Source organism: Anolis sagrei, chromosome 5 (assembly GCF_037176765.1).
Source record: "Anolis sagrei isolate rAnoSag1 chromosome 5, rAnoSag1.mat, whole genome shotgun sequence".
Lineage (NCBI taxonomy): Eukaryota > Metazoa > Chordata > Lepidosauria > Squamata > Dactyloidae > Anolis > Anolis sagrei.
Window position 1 is genome coordinate 161,769,540 of NC_090025.1, and position 23,316 is coordinate 161,792,855.

General features: G+C 39.7%; 1 protein-coding gene across 1 annotated transcript in view; it reads right to left on the reverse strand.

Annotated features, from left to right (window-relative positions):
* Positions 1–23,316, reverse strand: part of EP300 (E1A binding protein p300) — an 86,824-nt gene that overhangs the window by 25,592 nt on the left and 37,916 nt on the right. Inside the window, exons 4-15 of the mRNA XM_060777112.2 lie at positions 16,969–17,230; positions 16,360–16,473; positions 15,081–15,317; positions 13,761–13,854; positions 11,883–12,020; positions 9,305–9,422; positions 8,498–8,669; positions 3,109–3,183; positions 2,250–2,359; positions 1,694–1,849; positions 821–1,300; positions 33–236 (exon numbers count right to left, since the gene is read on the reverse strand). Coding sequence (XP_060633095.2) covers positions 33–236; positions 821–1,300; positions 1,694–1,849; positions 2,250–2,359; positions 3,109–3,183; positions 8,498–8,669; positions 9,305–9,422; positions 11,883–12,020; positions 13,761–13,854; positions 15,081–15,317; positions 16,360–16,473; positions 16,969–17,230 — 2,160 coding nt within the window. The remainder of the gene's footprint in view (positions 1–32; positions 237–820; positions 1,301–1,693; positions 1,850–2,249; positions 2,360–3,108; positions 3,184–8,497; positions 8,670–9,304; positions 9,423–11,882; positions 12,021–13,760; positions 13,855–15,080; positions 15,318–16,359; positions 16,474–16,968; positions 17,231–23,316) is intronic.

Genomic DNA, 23,316 nt, shown 5'->3' on the forward strand with positions numbered 1-23,316 from the left:
AGATCAATCCACTGTGCATTCCACAAACTCACCTCTGGTTTTTCTTCCATTTGCAGATCTGTCTGTTCTGACTCCTCCTCTTCCATTTTAACTTCCATTTTGATTTCAGGCATAGGTTGTTGTTGTTGCTGCTGCTGCTGCTGCTCAGGAGCAGCCTGTTGAGAGTTGACATCTGCACTGCTGGCAGATGGTGGGTTTGATACTTGCCCATCAATATTTGCGCCTGCCTGTGAAAGCTAAACAGAAAACCCAACATTTTAGATATACTGGGGTTTGAGTTCTTGTAAACCCAACATTTTAGATATACTGGGGTTTGAGTTCTTGTAAAAATTGCATTTTTTAAAAAAAATTGCTTCATCTTGTGTTTGTGTATTGTTGTTGTTGTTATATTATTATTATTATTATTATTATTATTATTATTATTATTATTATTATCCTACTTTTTCTCCCTAAAAAGAAACTCAAAACAGTTTACAGTCAACGAATATAATACAATTGAAAACTTAAAAGTATGAAAATATTAAACTAGAATTAAATATTAACAATATTAAAAGTAAAGATGTAAAAGCCTTAAAACAGATTAAAAATCTACTCATAGCTAAAACCACAGCACCCCCTGTTCATATACTCAGTACTATATACATTACTTTGAAATGTTGCTTGCTGAAGAAAGTACAAGTGCTAAAGTTCTGTGTTCTGTTTTGCTCATCCACAAAATCATTGGCATTAAAGTAACAGAAAAGAATTTAGCCATTTATATTGTGTACCCCAAAAAAATCACAGAAGCATTTCAAACTCAGTAACAGCTATGTCTCCTTACAGGTGTTGTAGGATGCTGAGACTGCAGTGCTGCTGTTGGGGTGGGTACAGATGCAGTGGTGCTCTGCTGTGAAAGAGGTTGTTGTGGCAGCTGCTGCTCCGCTGAAGGGGTCACAGAGACTGGAGGCTGCACTTGTGGAGTCAACTGAGTCTGGGGAGGCGTTGGAGTTTGTCTCTGGGGAGGATGCATAGTTTGAGGCTGTGGTCCAGATGCCATTGCTTGAGACACTGTGGCAGGAGCAGAAGCAATTGTCGTTTGTGGTGGTGCTGGTGGCTGTTGCTGTTGTTGCTGCTGCTGCTGTTGCTGGGGTATCAGACCTGGGGGTGTATGGTGAGGTGTAGGAGTACGACTTGGTACTGGAGAAGGAGAGTTTCTATGCAAAGTAGACTGTGGAACAGGGGGGCAATGAATATGGCTCCCTTGGGAACCTGAAGCCACAGCAGGAGAAGTCACAGGACAAGAAGAGCTGGTCATTTGTGCCTGTACAGAAGAAATTACAACTATTGGTTTCTGAATTCATTCAACATTTGATTCGAAATTCACTTTAACAACTCACAGTATTATCAGTTTTCCATCCCACCTTGTATTTCTGATTTGGTGGTAGTATACTTGGAGAATGTGTAGAGTTCTGGTTCTCTACCATCCACTCAAAGCTCTCTAGCTGCTGATTGCTATTTGAGATGAAAGTGTGAACAACTTTGAAGACATTCTCCAATGAGAATATGAAGAATTAGGAGGAAGGTGGTCCCCTTAATTACTTAAAGATGTCACTATCTAGTCTGTATGAAGCAATCTATTTCCTTTTTATGAAATCCAAACATACAGAGAAAACACCATTCCAAAAGTCTACCAGTGGCACTTCAGTCAACATACTTGAGAAGTTGGAGTCTGACTGCCAGGTTGAGTCATAGGCGTGTTTGTTGGATTCATGCCAGGTGACAATGCAGGAAACTGGTTCTGCTGCAGAAACTGACTTTGATTGGAAGGCTGTCCAACCCCTTGCTGTTGCATACGTGGGGAAAATCCCATCTGTAAGAAAATATGTACAATGAAGTAATGGAATACTGTGCCATTTGCTTGTATCTGTTTAATACTCAAATAGTTCAGATTGCTCTGACATTGAAAGGCCATCACAATATAGTCCATTTACTGCAACCCCTGACATTGAAAGGCCATCACAATATAGTCCATTTACTGCAACCCCATTCCCTTTCTCACATCTGCAAATCAATTTGTTCAAACTATCAGTACAAGAGGCCTAAGTGGGACTCCCTTCCTATTATGATCCCAACAACTCAGTAAATCCACTCTTTGAAGATTTCCTACACACCTTATTCATAGGAACCTAAAGTAGAACTGAATAAAAGGAGAAATTGACTCTATACACAGAAACACTTTGGACATCACAACTCACTGAAGATCAACTGACCTGGCTCATGGTCCCAGTCTGGCTTAGTTGTGCAGGGTGCTGAAGGGGAGGAGTTTGCCGGGGTCCAACTGATGGCATCTGCATGTTCATTGAGCCAAACTGATTCATTCCTGCAAGTTCACATGTTAAAACAAAGTCACTAGAATGTTTGTGTCATACCACACACATTCATGTGTGAGAGAAAAGAGAAGAATGTTATAAAATGGGTAACACAGAAGAGATGAAGGATGTCAAGTGAAAGAAGTATTGATATTAGGTAGAAAGAAATACATAAGAGACATTGATTAAGTAGATATAACTAGGATTATTAATTTATGAAAAGTACTTATGAAATACAGTGAGAATGCAAGGAGAGTTTAAGAGAGACACAATTTAGTGAAATGTCAGAAGAGAATGCTTCTGGAACATGGCCAGAACAGCCCGGAAAACTCACAGTAACCCAATAATTGGATGGATTGGGGCAGCAGAGAATGGTCAAACTGACTGGCAGTTAAAGCATGATTGAGCATTGGCATGAGCAAAATGTGATTTCAATCAAATATTATTTAGAAAAGACTATTCAGGGAATAAAAGCTGGTTTCTTTTCTGTCAGGAACGCATATCTGCTCCACAAATTGTGTTGAATTTAGCTGCATCTAAATAGCAACCATTTCTTTCATAAACCAAGAGATCATTATTTCAGAAAATCCAAAGTGCAATTATTGTTGTGAAACACATCACAAACCCATTTTTTAAAAACTGAGTGGGATAGAAAGGACTAATTTAATCTTGAGTTTCTCTTTTGCATTCTCCAGAGGAAACAGAAGATGAAAGTCCTGCTCATCTAAGTTGCTTTGGCTCTTTTTCTCTGAATTCTTACCTGGTGGTGTCTGCATGCGACTCATCTGGTTTGGCACATTGGCACGGATCATATTTGGGTCAGGAAGAGGACCATCTGTAATTAGGTGAAAAAGCCAGTGTTATAAAAAAAATCTACATTTCTAATACTTTATTAAACAAAACAATAATTGTAGTGTCTTAGTTGTATAAGATAGTTGTATAAGAAAATATTTTAAAATGTCCTTAAAAATGTATCATTTGCTCTAAGATTATGCTTTTATCTATATCTATATCTATATCTATGTATATAATAAAGGTGAAAGTTTGTATGCAGCGGACAAAAGTGTGGCGGTGCAACGGGAGGAGTATGTGCCAGTGTTTTGATTGGCCAGCCTGAAAGTTTCAACATTCTGATTGGCTGGGCAGCGGTGCTATTTGCATATGGTCTCTTATTGGCCAGCTTCAATAGGAGCCCCTGGTGGAGAAAAGAGTTCATGGAAGAAACGGGGACATGAGAAGGAAATTTGCATATGGTCTCTGATTGGCCAGCCTCAATTCCCAGATTCCGAGATGACAAAGAGAGGAAAGGAAAGGGCCAGAGGGGGCTGAGTCAGAGAATTACCAATACAGACCAGACTTGGCACACAGAGCCTGCAAGACCGACTCGACATCCTACTGCAACCATGGATGATGGGACTTGCAGTACCATCACTCACATTCTGAGACCGCTGTTAACCTCATCCAATGACTGATCAGGACCAAACTTGGAACATAGACCTTCATGACCCACTTTACGTCTGGTGTGGTTTGGCCGGGGATGGACCATGGATTATGGGACTTGCAGTACCTTTGCTCAATTCTTGAAGCCACTGCAACCCTCATCCAATTACCGATAAAGACCAAACTTGGCATACTGAGTCTCCATGACACACTCTACATCCTGCTGTGGTTTGGAGGAGGATGCACCATGGACGATGGAACTTGCAATACCTGCACTCCCTTCCTAAGACCATTACAACTGCCAACAATGATGGATCAGGACCACAATTTACACAGAGACCCAGCATGACCCACTCTACATCCTGGTGCGGTTTGGAAGAATTTGACAATGGATGATGGGACTTGCAGTCACTTCACTCACTTCCTGAGACCACTGAGACCCTCGCCAATGACTGATCAAGACTAAACTTGGCACATGGAGCTTCAATGACCCACTCAACATCCTGGTGCACTTTCGAGGAGGACAGACCATGGATGATGGGACTTCAAGTACCTCCACTCCCCAAGACTGCTGCAACCCTCACCTAATGTCCGATCAAGACCAAACTTGGCACACAGAGCCCCCATGACCCACTCTACATCCTGCTGCAGTTTTGGAGGAGGACGGACAATGGATGATGTGACTTCCAGTACCTTCACTCACATTCTGAGACCTCTGCAAACCACATGCAATGACTGATCAAGACCAAACTTGGCACATAGACCTCTCATGACCCACTTTACGTCCTGGTGTCATTTGGAAAAAAATGGAGATGGATGATGGGACTTGCAGTAACCTCACTCACTTTCTGAGACCACGGAGACCCTCGCCAATGACTAATCAAGACCAAACTTGGCACACGGAGCCCCAATGACCCACTCTACACCCTGGTGCAGTTTGGAGGACAGACCATTGATGATGGGACTTCAAGTACCTCCACTCCCTTCCCAAGATTGCTGCAACCCTCATCAATGACCGGTCAAGACCAAACTTGGCACACACAGCCCCCATGACCCACCCTACATCCCGGTGCTGTTTGAAGGATGGACGATGGATGATGGGACTTGCAGTACGTTCACTCACTTCCTGAAACCATAGCGACACTCATTCAATAACCAATAAAGACCAAACTTGGAACATAGAGCCCCCATGGCCAACTCAACATTCTGGTGAGATTTGGGGGAGTACAGACTATGGATGATGGGACTTCAAGTACCTCCACTCACTTCCTAAGACCTCTGCAACACTCATCTAATGACCAATCAAGTCCAAACTTGGCACACAAAACCCCCATGACCCACTCTCCATCCTGGAGCAGTTTGGAGGGGGATGGACCACAGATAATGGGACTCACAGTAACTTCACTAACTTCCTGAGACAACTGCGAGTCATATAAATAACTGATAAAGACCAACCTTGATACACAATTCCTTTCTCAAATAACCCGGGCAGCACCGGGTCCCCAAGCTAGTATATAATAAAGAGTGTTTGTTTGTATCGGACAGAGGAAGTGCGGCGGGAGGAGTATGTGGCAGCGTTCTGATTGGCTGCCGCTGTGGTGCTATTTGCATATGGTCTCTGATTGGCCAGCTTCAATAGGAGCCCCTGGTGGAGAAGAGGGTTTATGGCAGAAACGGGGCATGACAGAAGGAAATTTGCATATGGTCTCTGATTGGCCAGCCTCAAATGCAAGATTCCGAGATGAGAAAGAGAAAAGGAAAGGCCGGGGGCTGGGTCAGAACACTCCCAATACAGACCGAAATAGGCACACAGAGACCCCATCACCCACTCTACATCCTACTGCAGTTTGGAGGAGGATGAACCATGGATGATGGGACTTGCAGTACCACCACTCACATTCTGAGACCGCTGTTTACCTTATCCAATGACTGATCAGGACCACACTTCGCACAGAGACCTCTCATGACCCACTTTACGTCCTGGGGTGGTTTGGCTGGGGATAGACCATGGATTATGGGACTTGCAGTACTTTTGCGCAATTCCTGAGATCACTGCAACGCTCATCCAATTACCGATAAAGACCAAAATTGGCACACTGAGTCTCCATGACGCACTCTACATCCAGGTGCAGTTTGAAGGAGGATGCACCATGGACGATGGGGCTTGCAATACCTAAACTCCCTTCCTAAGACCATTACAACTGCCAACAATGATGGATCAGGACCACAATTTACACAGAGACCCAGCATGACCCACTCTACATCCTGGTGCGGTTTGGAAGAATTTGACAATGGATGATGGGACTTGCAGTCACTTCACTCACTTCCTGAGACCACTGAGACCCTCGCCAATGACTAATCAAGACTAAACTTGGCACATGGAGCTTCAATGACCCACTCAACATCCTGGTGCAGTTTGGAGGAGGACAGACCATGGATGATGGGACTTCAAGTACCTCCACTCCCCAAGACTGCTGCAAAACTCATCTAATGACCAATCAAGACCAAAGTTGGCACACAGAGTCCCCATGACCTACTCTACATCCTGCTGCAGTTTTGGAGAAGGGTGGACCATGGATGATGGAACTTCCTGTACCTTCACTCACATTCTGAGACCTCTGCAAACCTCATCCAATGACGGATCAAGACCAAACTTGGCACATAGACCTCTCATGACCCACGTTATGTCCTGGTGTTGCTTGGAAAAAATTGGAGATGGATGATGGGACTTGCAGTACCTTTGCTCACTTCCTGAGACCACTGAGACCCTCGCCAATGACTAATCAAGACTAAACTTGGCACATGGAGCTCCAATGACCCACTCTACATCCTGGTGCAGTTTGGAGGAGGACAGACCATGGATGATGGGACTTCAAGTACCTCCACTCCCTTCCAAAGATTGCTGCAACCCTCTTCTAGTGACCAAACTTGGCACATAGAGTCCCCATGATCCACTCTACATTCTGCTGCTGTTTGAAAGAGGATGGACTTTGGATGATGGGACTTGCAGTACCTTCACTCACTTACTGAAACCACTGCGACCCTCATCCAATGACTGATAAAGACCAAATTTGGCACACAGAGCCCCCATTACCCACTCTATATCCTGCTGCTGTTTGTAGGAGGATGGGCCATGGATGATGGGACTTCAAGTACCTTCACTCACTTCCTGAAAATAATGCAGCCGTTATCCAAAGACCAATAAAGACCAAACTTGGCATACAGAACCAACAATACCCACTTTCTCTAATAACCCGGGCAACGCCGGGTCCCCAAGCTAGTCTATAATAAAAGTCAAAGTTTGTATGCGGTGGAAGTGCGGCGGACGTAGGGCGGAGGGATATGTGGCAGCTTTCTGACTGGCTGCTTCTGTGGTGCTATTTGCATATGGTCTCTGATTGGCCAGCTTCAAGAGGAGCCCCTGGTGGAGAAAAGAGTTCATGGCAGAAACGGGGACATGAGAAGGAAATTTGCATATGGTCTCTGATTGGCCAGCCTCAATTCCAAGATTCCGAGATGACAAAGAGAGGAAAGGAAAAGGCCAGAGGGGGCTGAGTCAGACAATTACCAATACAGACCAGACTTGGCACACAGAGCACACAAGACCCACTCTACATCCTACTGCAGTTTGGAGGAGGATGAACCATGGATGATGGGACTTGCAGTACCATCACTCACATTCTGAGACCGCTGTTAACCTCATCCAATGACTGATCAGGACCAAACTTGGCACATAGACCTCTCATGACCCACTTTACGTCCTGGTGTGGTTTGGCGGGGGATGGACCATGGATTAAGAGACTTGCAGTACCTTTGCTCAATTCTTGAGACCACTGCAACCCTCATCCAATTACCGATAAAGACCAAACTTGGCACACTGAGTCTCCATGACCCACTCTACATCCTGGTGTGGCTTGGAGGAGGATGCACTTTGGACGATGGGACTTGCAATACCTGCACTCCCTTCCTAAAACCATTATAACTGCCAACAATGATGGATCAGGACCACAATTTACACAGAGAGCCCACATAACCCACTCTACATCCTGGTGCGGTTTGGAAGAATTTGACAATGGATGATGGGACTTGCAGTCACTTCACTCACTTCCTGAGACCACTGAGACCCTTGCCAATGACTGATCAGGACCAAACTTGGCACACAGAGTCCCCATGACCCACTCTACATCCTGGTGTACACTTGAGGAGGACAGACCATGGATGATAGGACTTCAAGTACCTCCACTCTCTTCCCAAGACTGCTGCAACCCTCATCTAATGTCCGAACAAAACCAAACTTGGCACACAGAGCCCCCATGACCCACTCTACATCCTACTGCCAGGGGCTATTCATGAATACATATGCTGTGGCTCTGTGACATTGCCACGTTGTTGCAAACTAAGAAATAAACAAATCCATGGACGTAAAAACTGGGATCATTGGGCGCCCACAGTACGCTCTGGCTTGGTAGAACAGAAAATGAAAACGACGAGATCTGGGTACTAAAAACAATAGTTGGCCACCAACTTAACAGGGTTTTTTGTTTTGTTTTGTTTTTGAGAAAAGTATACAATCAGTCTTATTCATTTACTTGTTTCATTCACACAAGCAACATCTAAATCACACCATATTGTCCTACATGGTATATGTTACTTAGATTTTTGAATAGAATGGAAACCATAGACCAATAATGTACATATAGCACACTTACTTGCTGTCATTCCAGGCTGTGGCTGCCCCATAGGCCCTTGATTCATAGGGGCTGGTGGCATGCCCGGGGGATTTGGGATCATGTTCTGCCTCTGCAATCTTGTCCTCCTTTTTTCCTCCAATTCCTTTTGGATTTTATAAATCTTCTCTGCTAATAAATGGTAATACTCTGCCTATAGTGGGGAATAAAAAATAACATAAAAACTGAAGAAATTATCCAGCTGTATCTTCTTATGATGCATTTTTCTCATTGGAAGTTTGTTTTTATGCAACACTAGTAAAATGCTGATCATTTGGAAGGGTGGTCTGAATACACACAGAGAGCATTTACAATACAATTACTTAGACTGGGGATGGGGGTTTAGGAAAGAGGGGAAGTAAATGGCCCAACTCCCTTCGGGGAGAGAAGGGCGGGGTATAAATATAGGAAATAAATGAATAAATAAACTCTACCCCCTGCCACTCCCCCCCCCCTCTATATTACTGAATGGTATCCAATTACTCTGATCCATAAAGAAAACCTATAACAACTAAGACTGCACGTCTGCATAACCCCAGCCTGCATGCTGAACCTAAATCATTCTAATTTGTTTCATAGGTAATGGAACCGTATACAGGTAATGACTCATTGGCATTGCGGAAGCATTCCTTCCAAATGATGTTTCAGATGCATGCTACAATGGTGGAAATACAATTATTTTAGTAGATGTACAGAAAAGATAAAAGATTAGAAATAATATGTATATAAAAAAGAATATTCACTACAATAAATCCAATTCCAAAAGAGTTATAAAGTTTAACAGCTTACCCTACTATTTGCTGATTCATACATGTCTCCTTCTACTTTCCGAGCATAAGAGACAAGATTTGCCATGCGCCTATCTTTTAGTGCTGCAGGATCAGGCGTTGGAAATATGGCTTGTACTCTGCACACACACACACACACACACACACACAAAAAACAATGGGAAAATTTCTGAATATACTAATGGCCTCCAGAATATTTGTGTTTGCAAATCAACTTATCAATATTTTAATAAAACAATAAGCAAAATGCAACTTTTATTTTTCTACTCAGGTATTTAAAAGAAGATTATATAATAATGCATATCACTGTTATTTGCCCACTTCCTTCTAGGAACATTACGTAGGCAGCTGGGCTAATGAATCCACTTCCACCGATCCTGACATATTTAGAAGTCCTCAAAGATTAACCACCATGGCCAAACAAAAGGAAGAAAACAAGAAATAATAATAATGCATCCTACTGAGAACCAACCCAAGCACTTTTTTTACTTTGTAAAGGAAAACTGGAATCCAACCAGAGCAGGGATAAATTGTTAAGATACACCATACTTTATTCTCAGTACACTGTCATCAACACCTAAGTAAAAGCTACAAAATAAACATAGGATGACATATTTAAAGTATGATGGCAAAAAAGTAAAAATGTTTTTTTCTGTATTCACTGAAAGTTCAAAAACCAAATCACACAAGCTCTAATTCTTTGAGAGCATTTGAAGAGGTTCCACCCGAGTACTGAAGACTGCACAAAATTATCAAATGTGCAGCTAGAATCTGTGCCAAATTATTGGGGGGAAGGACATCCTTTTTTTTTGGGGGGGGGGGAGGACATCCTTTTTTTTCTTTCTTTTTTTTTTTGTCGTGTCAGGAGCGACCGCTCCTGTTGTAAGAGAATTGGCCGTCTGCAAGGATGTTGCCCAGGGGACGCCTGGATGATTTCTGATGTTTTGTCATCCTTGTGGAAGGCTTCTCTCTTGTCCCCGCATGAGGAGCTGGAACCGATAGAGGGAGCTCATCCGCCTCTCCCGGGATTCGAACCTGCGACCTGTTGGTCTTCAGTCCTCCCAGCACAGGGCTTTAACCCACTGTGCCACTGGGGGCTCCTGCAAAATAGTATTTCTGTTCCCTCCTCAGTGAAATTATTCTTCAGTCCCCAAAACTGAAGCATTGCAATGTTTAAAATTGTTCATATCAAAGGCTCTTTTATTTGCTGTGCCTGCATTTCCTTGATAATTTTGCCTGACCCTCTTCTTTGGATATCTGAGTTATATTCAACTGAAGATATAGCAATCCTACAAAAAATTAGGAAATGATAGACATCTTATTTAAGGTGGGGCAAAGATGATCTTCACCATTAGCCTTTTCTCTGATTTAATGTTGCCATGGCCAGGAGTGCACTCCCAGCTTTCAAGAGAAGATACATGGCTGCCTTGCTTTTACTTTCTATGACGACAGGAATAGTGGTCCTGGAAACTTCTAAGAAAAAAAATGAGGTAGGCTACAACATTCATTGGATATATCTACCCATCACAGTATCCACCTAATTTCTTGTTAAGATGGGAAAAGTATGAAATTGTGTCTTGATTGAACGACCGCGGTGTAGCAACAGCATTGGGAAGCAGAATAGATTATATGTTACTGGGACTCATAGAGTAAAAGTATTGTGCTGATGTACATTACACTATCACGTCTAGTTGCGGAAGCATCATCTAAACAGACAATTTTTTGTTTTGCATGTTGGCTCAATACAGGCACAGCTCACATTGTGATTTGTTCCCTTCCCCATAACATATTAGAAAAAAAGTTTGATATAAGCAAGACTAATGGCTGTGTCCTGACATGAACAAAATGACTACAGGGTAAACTGTCATAGTGATCAGGCAGTACACAGTACTACTCCAAGTCATGCCCAGTCTTCTGATTTATCAGGATAAGTAAACTAGACCACTATGACAGATAAGGGTCATACAACTGGGCCCTCTTAGTTGTCTCTCTCTCAGTGATGAACCCAACAGTTCTGTATAGTTTCTTTTTGCACCAAATGATTTAGTAGGTTAGAAAGAAATTTGGAACACGGCTTACATATTGGTTTTGTCATATTATTTTTTCTTAATCTCAGTTTTGTCGTATTATTTTTTTCTTAACCTGGTGTTGTGTAACTCCCCTACGCAACACCATGAACAGCGATTGCAGAAGTTTTATTTTTTAAAAATCAATAGATAGAAATGCCTCAGATGCATCAAAGACTCTTCAGACAGGGAAAGTGGAATCCCGAGATCCCACTTTATGGCCCATGAAGTCCCCTCCCATTAACTTCTCATAATATATTTACATTTAAAATTTCAGTGAGCTTTTGAGACAATTTTCACCACAAAAACACCTGAAAAATGGTGAAAATGCTCTTCCATGCATACCCTGAACTGCTCATCTAAAGCACTTCTTTGTGGCCTCCATAATGACAATTGGAAGTCAAAGAAAGAAAATGGATGGACACATGTAGTCTTCTGGCACATTTGCCCACTCCAGTATACATCTTTTGCTATTTCAATTTTCATAAAGTGAATTTAGTGATCAATACTTACAGTTTATGAACAAGGTGATTTCGGAGGTCCTGAGTAATATCTTCATGCCATGGTTTTCGAATCCCGATGCCAGATGGATGAGTTGCAGTTGGCATGGCCCCTAGACTGGCAACATTGGCATTTTCGTTCATCATAGGGCTGAAAAATGAAATGAAGCTGCTAAGTGATAGTCAAGGTAAGATATTTTGGAAGACTATAGTCTATTTATGTATAGATTCTTAACCAAAACCAAACAGATAAAGAGGTGAGTAGCATCTATAAAAAAGTAACTTTGGCTTTTCAAAGAAATTTCAGCTCTACATTATTTTCACATGTAAAACGAGTCTAATTTAAAACCTGATTTAAACTTCTGAAATTGAAAAATTTACTGATGGGGCAAGGGCAGTGATAGTCTAGGAATAAAAACATGCAGAATTCAGTCTAGTAAACCAGCTACAGCTCTATCTGAAGAAGGCAGATTTGCCTTGGAGGTTCCACATAATAAGAATATTCAACCTAGATTATTACCATTTGCTCAATGGGGCCGTCTACAGATTGCTGATGACACGATAAATCAATAAATAAATAAATAAATGGGGCCGTCTACAGGGGCTATGCTTGTGTGCACCCTTTTCAGAACATTTGGACTAGCAGGCATATGGATTTTTTTTTCAGTGGAGGTGTCTTAATTAGGAAACATAATATCCACTGGAGTGTAGGAGAAATCATATGCAGGCTTCACAAGATACCTAAAATCCATATCTATTCTCCCTGGCTTTTTCCTAAGGTTTTTATGGGTCTTGCTTGATGGATTTTTGAGGGCATGAATGATTTTAATTTTCTTATTTGGTTGTTTTTGGTGTTATTGTTTGCGTTTTTTTAATGAAGTTATTAATTTGATTTTGATTGTTTATTCTTGCTGTTCTGTGAGTTTTGTAAGATATGTTTTTTGTTCTGTAAGCAACCTTTAAGCACCCTCAAACTGAAATTAAATTAGTCAATCAAGATATACTTGACTGAAGTTGGAGCTTCATGGCCCTGCTGCAATCCTTTCCCACTCAACAAGCATCAGAAATAAGAGTATTCAAGAAGCAGCAAATTTAAACTGATTTCTGAAATGCATCTATTCATTAGAGTTCATTTTTCATGGCACTGAATTAAAATCCCTAAAACCTTCACACACAGCCCTATTCATATTATTTGTAATAGCCTATACACAATACGCTGTACAACAGTGGTGCACAACCTGCAACCCTCATTAAGTACAGTTTCCCATTCATGCCATGTCTTAACTCTCCATCAGGAAAGTTCATTACTTGGGGAGGGGGATATATTTGTGTGAATACCTCGACCCAGCATTCTATGCAGACCTCCAGGTTGAAAAGCTTCTGGATCATGCATATCATTAGCAAAATGCTCCCAAAAACCAGAAAAACAGTTCCTCAGCAACATTCATATGCTTACATTTTTCAATCATTATAGAACTGGTTTTTCAAAATCTTTTAGCAAAACCACTTGAAAATTCAGAACAAATAAGATGACAAATGCCAAAAAGGATGGCAATTAACCATATTTTGTCTTTAACTCTCTTTTTTTTGTAAGGTTTATAAGTAAAGGTGAAGTCCTGTGGCTGAGAGAACACAGAGTACCCCAACACTACTCCAAATATACTGAACTTGAATTCTGACCATCTAATAAATGAGAACAGATCTATTAAAGCCTGTATGCCCCATGACTCCAAAAATGACATATTCCACTACCACCTCCTCAAAAGAACTCACGTTAAAAATCTACATTTTGCTATTGCTGTCCTATATGTGTACAAGGTTTTAGTGACTTATTTGATTAATGCATTGTTCAAAAAGCATTATGCATAGAATTAAACAAAAATCAACTTACTTTTGAGAATTCATAGCTGAATGCAACATTGATTCAGGTATCAGACTTTGGGCTTGAACGCCAACACCTCCATTCACTCCCATGGGATTAGCATCTAGGTGAAAAATGGGTGGGAGGGTTAGCAACTCATGTTTCAGCATAGTTTTTTATTGTTTACTGTAGGTAAGTATTTAAGACCCTTGACACAACATTAATGTGTTTCAGGAATTCTACCACATTATGATGTATTTCAATTGCTATTAAAAAAGTGATATCTTTTTAATCTAGACTGTTACATTTTTTCATTTTTTATTACTTTAATATTTCACGATTGCCATCTCCTTTGTTATTTTTACTGAAAAATGGTACCAAAACATAGCATTTGTAAATTTGCAAAATGATGAAGTTCTATTTATTTAAAGAATTTATATTCCGCCCTTCTCACTCTGAAGAGGACTCAGGGTGGAGCACAACATATAAAAGGCAAACATTCAATGCCAAGACATAGACTGTACACAAGAAGACAATGGATTCCCACCAATACAAAAAACACAAATCCACTAAAAGTTGTGGTACATAAATCACAATGGTCGATATTGCCTAACAGTTTGTATATTACAATATTCAACAAACGTCAAAACTAAATGGTATAGGCATAACCCAGTATATAATGAACAACAACCAGTTGTTTACAAAGATTACACATACATAACATAAAGAGTCTTTTGGTGTAAAGACAACTTGTCTTCAGGGCATAAGATCCCTTGCTTAAGAGTAAGCGTACTGTAAACAACTGGTTATTGTTCATTATATACTGGGTTATGCCTATACCATTTAATTTTGCTGTTTGTTGAATATTGTAATATACAAACTGTTAGGCAATATCGACCATTGTGATTTAAGACATAGACTGTACACATACATAAACAATAAAATTATTTATTTCAACATTAAAATCCACTGTTTAAAACTGTCTCAATCATCTAGTAACTTAACATGGCATCTCAATCCTATAATCCCATTATTTTCTTGTAGCTTTTTCTGAACAAATTCAAATTATTACCTGTACTAGACTAAATGGCTATTATGATGATAGGAAGTAGTGAAGGAGAACTGCAAGAAATTAACAGGAACCGTTGAGCTCTGATTTAGCTATAAAACTATCACGGTTTCCATTTTACTGTCATGCTACACTCCAGGGAACCTCAAGAACCTCCTTTTGTTGCAAAAAAAAAAAGTCTTTCACCACTTTCTTTCTCCCAAAGAATGTATAATTTAGAGGAATAAGAATATTTAATAAAATTCAAGGATCTGTGGCCACAAATAATTAGATGAACTTACTTGTGGGATTCATGGGGCGAAGACCTTGTGGTGACTGTCCCTGTTGTTGGCTCTTCACTTGAGCTTGAGTCTGGGTTTGCATCTGGTTCCCTTGATACGTCAGTCCAAGAGCTGCATAAGCCCTTTCAATAGAGCTGGGGTCAATCTGGTTAGTAGCATTTAAATTGGGTGTCGTTTGTTGTCCAACTCCTACGGATCCAGAATTGCCAAGTCCCACTGCAGCACCACCTAATAATGCTAAAAGAAATGAAAACCAACATGAAATGTGTTTTTTAAGCACTACAAATGGCACTCTGTATCCATGGATTCCATCATTCATAGTTTTAATGAGAATATATATATGTATATGTATGTATGTGTGTGTGTGTGCGTGTATCTCTCTCTCTCTCTCTCTATATATATATATCTTCATTCATTTATTAATTTCAAAAAAACAAACCTTGATTTTGCCATTTTATGTAACAGATGCCATTTTACTACACCTTTATATACAATGGGACATTCACAGATTTTGGTATCACGTTGGACTTCTAAAAAAACGATTTTGACTATTAAAAGAAGATACAAGTCAACTGTAGACCATCATGCTTAAAGTTTAGTGATAAATTGATCAAAACTGCTGCATTGCACTGTGGCAATACAAGATTTCAATCAATTGAGTTGTGATTATAAACAAAAAGGAATATCACCAATGTCAAGCTGCATTTTATGGAGGGAGAGCAAATCTAAAGAGATAGTTTATACTAATGGTTTTTTAAGGAAATTAAAGCAAAATACTCATTTAATAGTCATGTATTCTTCCCTTTTATATTGATTTAATGTAATAGTACCACTGTAGTCTGAATAATAGTTCCTTTATATTCTATGCTTGCCAAATCACCTTTGGAGTACTGTGTTAAGTTCTGGGCACCATATTTTAAGGAGGACATAGACAAATTGAAGAGGGTTCAGAGAAAGGCAACAAGGATGATAAAGTATGGAGAATAAAAAAAGAAGAAACATTAAAGAAGCTGTACATGTTCAGCCTGGGAAGAAAAAACAAAAGGGTGACATGACTGCACACTGTAAACACCTGAAAGTCTGTCACAGAGAGAGCAGACCTGTTCTCCCACTGCCCAAGAAACCAGAACTAGACCCGATGGTTTTAAGTTACAGGAGGATAATTTTGATAGTATTTGGCAAAATGAGGTAAAATGCGAGAACATGTTAATTTTTTATTAATCCAAGTGACCAAACATGATTTCTTAATTATAAGACGAAGAACAAAAGAACTTCTTACATTGTTGATTTCTTTTGTCTCCAGCATTCTTGAGAGGGAGACACACCGGACAATCATGCCGTGTACAATTCTTCCAGTGTGATATGATTTGTCGTGAAGATGCACAATGAGCCACTAAAAGACAGTTACAAATGCTGGGTTATTCGTAAAACAGATCTGCTGCTGATGTCTAAGAACTCATCACAATTATTTGAAAGTGATTATAGAAATGTAACTTTGAAAATTCCTGGTGATGTTCAGAATCACAAAGACTTTTTCTGGTCCTGTTTTGACTCATACTGTAATCAACTAGACTTCTTTTTGGACCCATCTAATTGAAGAGGAGGTGAATATTTCTTTGCAGTTTGCAGAAGGCTGAACTGTTACAAGATTATTAATCCAATTGCACAACAAAAGTCCAAATTGACAGCTAAGGCTTTTTTTAAATTTCTTATCATGACCTTGTAAAATTGTAAGAAGTATAAATTACTACAATCTATTCTTTTATTCAACTCTTTTCAGACTGTATTCACTTTGCATTGTAAAATGGTAAGATTTCCAATGGGTCTTGTCCTGGGGAATTTTACACAACAGGATCACAAACTTCTTGGAAATAAAAGCTTCACTCACCTTGGCAGGATTTTCCAGCCTGGCAATGTGTCATGTGGTTAAGAACATTCTTCATGGTTCGACAATGAGGGAGGTTACACTGTCGAACCTCACCATTTGCTTGTTCCCGCCGCTGACATTTGTGAGCATGCAAGAGGAGAACAAGTTGTTGCTGAATAAGCTTCCGTTTTTCTGGGTCTGCAGTAGGTGCTCCTGATCCCATACCCTGTGGGGCAGTTGACACCATTCCAGCCTGCTGAACTGGAGGAGTCTGCTGTTGAGCCTTCAGAGGGAAAAGAAGGAGATACAAATAGAAATCTGTTATTTATTTATTTGACATATCTCCTGCTGTTCTTCCAAAAGTGACTCAAAGCATTTTAGAATATAAATTAAAAAAGAATATCTAAAACAATATGGAGTGTCAACGTTTTTTAAAAGATGTAAGTAATACATTTTAATTTTAAAACATTTAAACTATACATTACTTAATAAAAAGCCGCAAATAGAAATCTATATGTTGATGTAAGTCAAAAAGACAGAACATTCATCAGAGAACTAGGATCACTCATCAAGCTGTTTACTAACGTGGAGAAAGAAAATCTATGCTTTAATAAGGCTAACTTAGAAACTCACCATGACAGAATTATACTGAGCAACAAAACAGGATTTCTGACTTATCCTAGTTTACTGTGGATCACTTTGTTTCACTCCTCCAGGCAAATACAGCCAACCAGAAATTGTCATCCTATTGTGATATCTTAAAACACCATCCTTTGTTTCCAAGCAACACATACTTGTTGTTGGCTTATGTTTCCTAGCTTGCTTGAGAGCAACAAATCAGAATCTTGGCCTCAGACATCACATTTCTAGTAAGTTTTTCTGCTTGTGCAAAGCATAAGAACACCAGCTGCATCCACCACAATGGTCTCATTCTATATGGATTCACCTATATTCAGAAGCTAAATAGAATGACAGATAAATCTTTATAGATATACAGTATCCCTAAAGCCACAAACCAAGTTAATACCAAATATAGAAGAATTATTGAATATTTCAAGTCACCAACAACCAACACATGAAAAGACTTAGTACCACATGGAAAATGATAGATTAAGCACAAGAGTAACACGTGGTGCACAGGGTATTGCCTATACAGTACTTCATAATTCTTACACAAGTTTAATATTTAAATCAAACTTGTGTGAATTATTCACAATAAAATGCCACTGAACTCCATAAAACTTGTGTGAATTATTCACAATAAAATGCCACTGAACTCCATAAAACGTCCATGCTAGGGTGCATAAAGCAGATCATTTTAAAAGAGAAGCATGAACAAAGGTACAATAGTACAAATTTTTAGTCTGTGAATAAAAATTACTGACAGGTAGAAGATGGAATTAAAATTTAAAAAATAAGCAAGTAGAATGATGTATACTGGTCTAATAACATCTTAATAGGTAGCCAACAAAAGCATTAGCACAACAAAAGTATCACCTTTTCATGTTTTTCAAAATTAAGTTTATTCTATCTTATTGCAGATGGCTATATTCTTTCCTTACTGTATCAAGTTCAATCCAAGATGTCTGAAATAATCTAAATAGAAATTTCATTTGTTGACTAGCTCTTAAAACTGTTACCTGTTTCATCCATTAAATCTTTAGCTGATGATCAAATTATAATACTTGGAACAGAGTTGAGGGAAAGCATGTTTATCAAGTGAAATATTATCTAATTTTAATTTGTATTATTTTACAAAAATGGAAAAAATGTATTTTCTTTCTAATTATAACAAACAACTTAAATTACACTTCATTATCTTAAAATATTATCTACTTCAAGGCCAATATAATATGCATGTTTACTTAAATTTTATGGGTTCAATCCATCTGTTAAAAATCAGATCAAGCAATTTTAATTTTTAGGATTACCAATATTAAATAGTATAAAAGTTACTTAACCACATTCTCTCTAAAACTTAATCTGTACACCCAATACAAACTGGATTTCAACCAAAACTGGTAACATAATTTAGCAGAACAATATGCCTTCATTACAATGTACTTAATTACTGCAATTCATATTCATATTGTAGTGTTTTTAAACTGATTTTCACCATATGGGTTATAGTGTGCAAGACTATACTGCCACTTAAAATTGTTAAATTAGCTGCATTTGTTTTTAACCCTTGTAAGCTGCCTAAGCTAAGAGCTGAACCAAATGAACAGCTTTGTTGCTTACTGATATCTAAGGTTATACTTGAAACAAAGGTTGAGTACCTGACGTTCCAATAACAAAAGATCACTAGAGTTTAAATATGAAATCTTATCAAAATGTAAGCCATTAAACATTGCACTTTTGAACTACTAATAACCTACAATATGTAGGTTAGATGCATTTTTAAAATATATCTTATTTGTTTTGTCAAAATAGATATTGAACATTGTATCTGCCATTGTCTTGTCCTAGGAAGCGTAAATAATTTTCCTGTATTTCTTTGCAAATACTGCGCAAATGAGGTTCACTAAATCTTTTTTGGGTTCCAATATTTCTTTAGAAAGATTTTACTATAGCATTAACAGGAACTCCAGGAGTCCAGAAATTAGTAAACTGTGGTTTTTCAACTGATCATCTTTGAACTTACATAAATGTCTCATCTGTGTGCGCGCACTGCATCTTTCAGAAACTTCTGAAGTTATGCAATGTGTTTTGTAAATACATATTTTAATCTGTTCATAAGACCAGCACCATTGCCCCAGGTGGCACAATGGGTTAAATCCTTGTGCTGGCAGCACTGAAGACCGACAAGTCAAAGGTTCGAATCTTGGGAAAGTGCAGATGTGCTCCTTCGGCCAGTTCCAGCTCCCCATGCGGGGATATGAGTGAAGCCTCACACAAGGATGATAAAACATCAAAACTTCCCCTAGGCATCCCCTAGGCAACGTCCTTGCAGACAGACAATTCTCTCACACCAGAAGTGATTTGCAGTTTCTCAAGTCACTCCTGATACAAAAAAAATGTTCCCAGCTAAACATTCAGCTAGCAGGATGCTAAAGCATCAGTAAAGGAGACAGGACAAGGAGGGTATGAGTGAAACTATGAGAGTTCACAGATGATCACTCCAAAAGCCACAGTTACAGGCAAGCAATCCGTTCTTTTGGGAAAGGTATCTGTGGCTCACAGCAAGCAAGCTTCTAACCATAGCAATAAGGAGTGTGATGTGACACAGAAGAAAAGAACAGTCCTCCCAAAAGCAGCCTCCATCCAGCCTATATATAGGGTGACATGAAAGGAATATCAGGTCTGAGGACTACTTTGTTCTTAAGAAAATGGAATTAAGAAGGACCAGCTCTTAAGGCTCAGAGCTGATGTGACCTCCTGGCTGAAGTTATGGACACCAAGAAAGTGATTTTCCAAGACAGTAACCAAAGTGTTTCCTTGAGAATTGAGTGAGAACCATCTTGAGTTTCCAGTGAGTTACAGGTCCTATCACTGGTGGATATAGATTTTTATTACACCTCAGGAACCTCTTCATTAAGGGGTATAGAAAGCAAGGTCTGCCAGAGTTTTGGAAATGCTAAATGACTGCCAACGGGATTGATGAAAGAGAAAGGCCTATATCTGAAAAAGAAATGAAAGTCCAGAACATGACTAGACTGCACTCCTGCTGGAGAGCCACTGAAGTGCTATAAATCCAAATAATTAGTTCCACTTAGAAGAGTATGAATGTCAAATAGATGGTCTATGTGCTGCCTCAAGCATTCATCTGGGAGAGACTTAGTGGGACATCCAGTCCAACCCCCTGCCAAGAAGCAGGAAGTTCAACATTCAAAGCACCTCTGACAGATGACCACCCAGCCTCTGTTCAAAAGCCTCCAAAGAAGGAGCTTCCACCTCACTCCGGGACAGAGAGTTCCACTGCTGAAACAGCTCTCACAGTTAGGAAGTTCTTCCTAATGTTCAGGTGGAATTTCCTTTCCTGTATTTTGAAGCTAGTGTTCCATGCCCTAGTCTTCAGGGTACCAGAAAACAAGCTTGCTCTCTCCTCCCTATGACTTCCCCTCACATATTTATACACGGCCATCATGTCTCCTCTCAGCCTTCTCTTCTGCCAGCTGAATATGCCCCCAGCTCTTTAAGCCGCTCCTCATAGGACTAGATACTACAGGAAGCATCTCCAACCAGTCAGCTTGAGTGTCTACAGGTCCAGATACCTTATCCTGCCTCATTAATGAGAGCAGGACAGAGCGACAGCCTCGGAAATGCTCCTCAGGACAGGAAGATCAGAGAAGCAAACCACTGAGTTATCAGAATACACATCTGTCCTGACATCTCTTGGAGAGATGGGGAAATGGTGAAAAGCATTCACAACAAATTTCAGAATTAAACAGACCTCCTTCGTCAAATAGGAGATCCTGGGTAATATCTCTGATCTGATAGGCTGGAAAATGAAGTCAGCCATGATAACTGAGTGCAATAGCAGTAGCAAAGGATTTTCTGCTACAGTTAGTAGCATGGTACTTTGTGGTAATCTGCTGGGCAGTGAGCCTGTGTATTTCTGTCCAGAAAGCTGTAAAATTGCAGTTATCCTCTGACGATTTATACATGTATGGAATAATATTTCCCATTAGGAATTACCATTTACACTATATAGATACCTTGGAAGAAAAAGAAATGTTAAAAAGGATTTCTGGCCCATGGTATCGACCCCTTTCTTTCTATATTTACTGGCAAAAGACCATTTCAACTAGCAGTGTTCACGGCTATAGAATTTGGCTTTGAGTGGTGGAAGAGTCACTCAGATTCTATTTTCTGAATTATTAAGGGAATCAAAGATGCACATAATCTAGGGCTTCCTGGACACCTGAAATATAGAAGCACTGAAATGGAGGCTGGGGAGGCAACCTGGCTGTGTTCATTAAAAGATTGACTCTGACAAGGATTTTGTTTGCTTCACTCCAAGAATGGCTTTGGTAATTCTAAGCATCGGATCTGCAAAGGTCCAAATATCATCTGCCGAAGAAGCCAGATCATATTCACCAACTCAGTCTGATGGAAAAGTCTCTGACAGAAAAGTCTGATAATTCCAACCATTAACTTGAATTCCCCTCAGAGCTGTACGAATTGAATTGTGATATGATGTGTGACTGAGAGGCTGGTAGAAGCTGGTTCCTATTAACCTCATCTGTTTCTCATGGTTCACTATGAGAAATCGCAAGGCAGTGTGAATGTCCAATACTAGATAGTCTCGAGTGTGGGCAACCAACACTACTTGGCGAGCACTTGCAAGGTAGTGCATAATTCAAAAGGCAGAAAGGGGAAGGAAAAATTTAGATATGAAAATAAATGTCCTTTAAACCCAGAGTTGCAAAGCAATCACTCTCCTGCACCAGAGGAAGGATCACAAGAAGTATAACCATCCAGAAGTGTCTAAGCTGAATAAAAACATTCAAACTTCTGAGAGGATGGTACACAATCCCCCATCTTTCTTGGTGACAATGAAATACTGAAAAAAAGAATCCTTGGTACAAGTGAGAAAGTGGACTATGTTCTAAGGTCCCGTTAGCAGGGGGTTTTTTTCACCTCGTCTCTCACCGTGGACAAAGGAGAATTCAGAATCAGTGGTGGTGGAACAGCCAGTGTTAACCGTTGGCTGTTCTGAAATCTACCAAAGAAAACATCTACCAGATTCAGGGAAGATTTAGCAATGTGTATTTTGTGGTGGATGAGATCTTGCATGACTCAGGAGGAGGAGGAAAACCCTGTCTGTTAGCAAGAATAAAAAGGCCTGTAGGTACACCTAATCTCCAAGGAAAGCCTACTGAAACAAGATTCGGGCTAGTGAGATGGAATCCAAATTTCTCAGCAGAAGATCTAATTCTTTGTACCCTTCAAGGTGTTCATCAGTTGCAAAGTTAAAAAGACCCGCATTATCAAAGAGAAAGTCCTTAAGAGTAGAATGTACTTGCTGAGATGAAGATCTCAGTCAATTATGGTCTTCTCATTACAATTTGCCAAATATCAGGCAATGGTGATCTGCTGAGAGGAAAGAGTGTGTGACTTATTATGAAACATGATAAAACATGATTTCTATTTTTCATGAAGAGGATGATTCAAAAAGGGCAAAAGCTTTTAACACAAGAACTGCTTATAACCAGCTATACATCGACTATTATTGGCAATGTGGAAAATCAAGGTTGAGTTGACATAAAACTTGCAAAATGTTTGGTTTTTTTTCATTCATGTCACCTAGTGTGGAGTGCAATTTTTGTGATGATTTTGCTTGTATGGACCTGCTATTTGACCTGGGATGTTGCACAAATCATTCAGTGCCCATCTCTGTAATCAATCTTCTTTAAGGTTGACTAT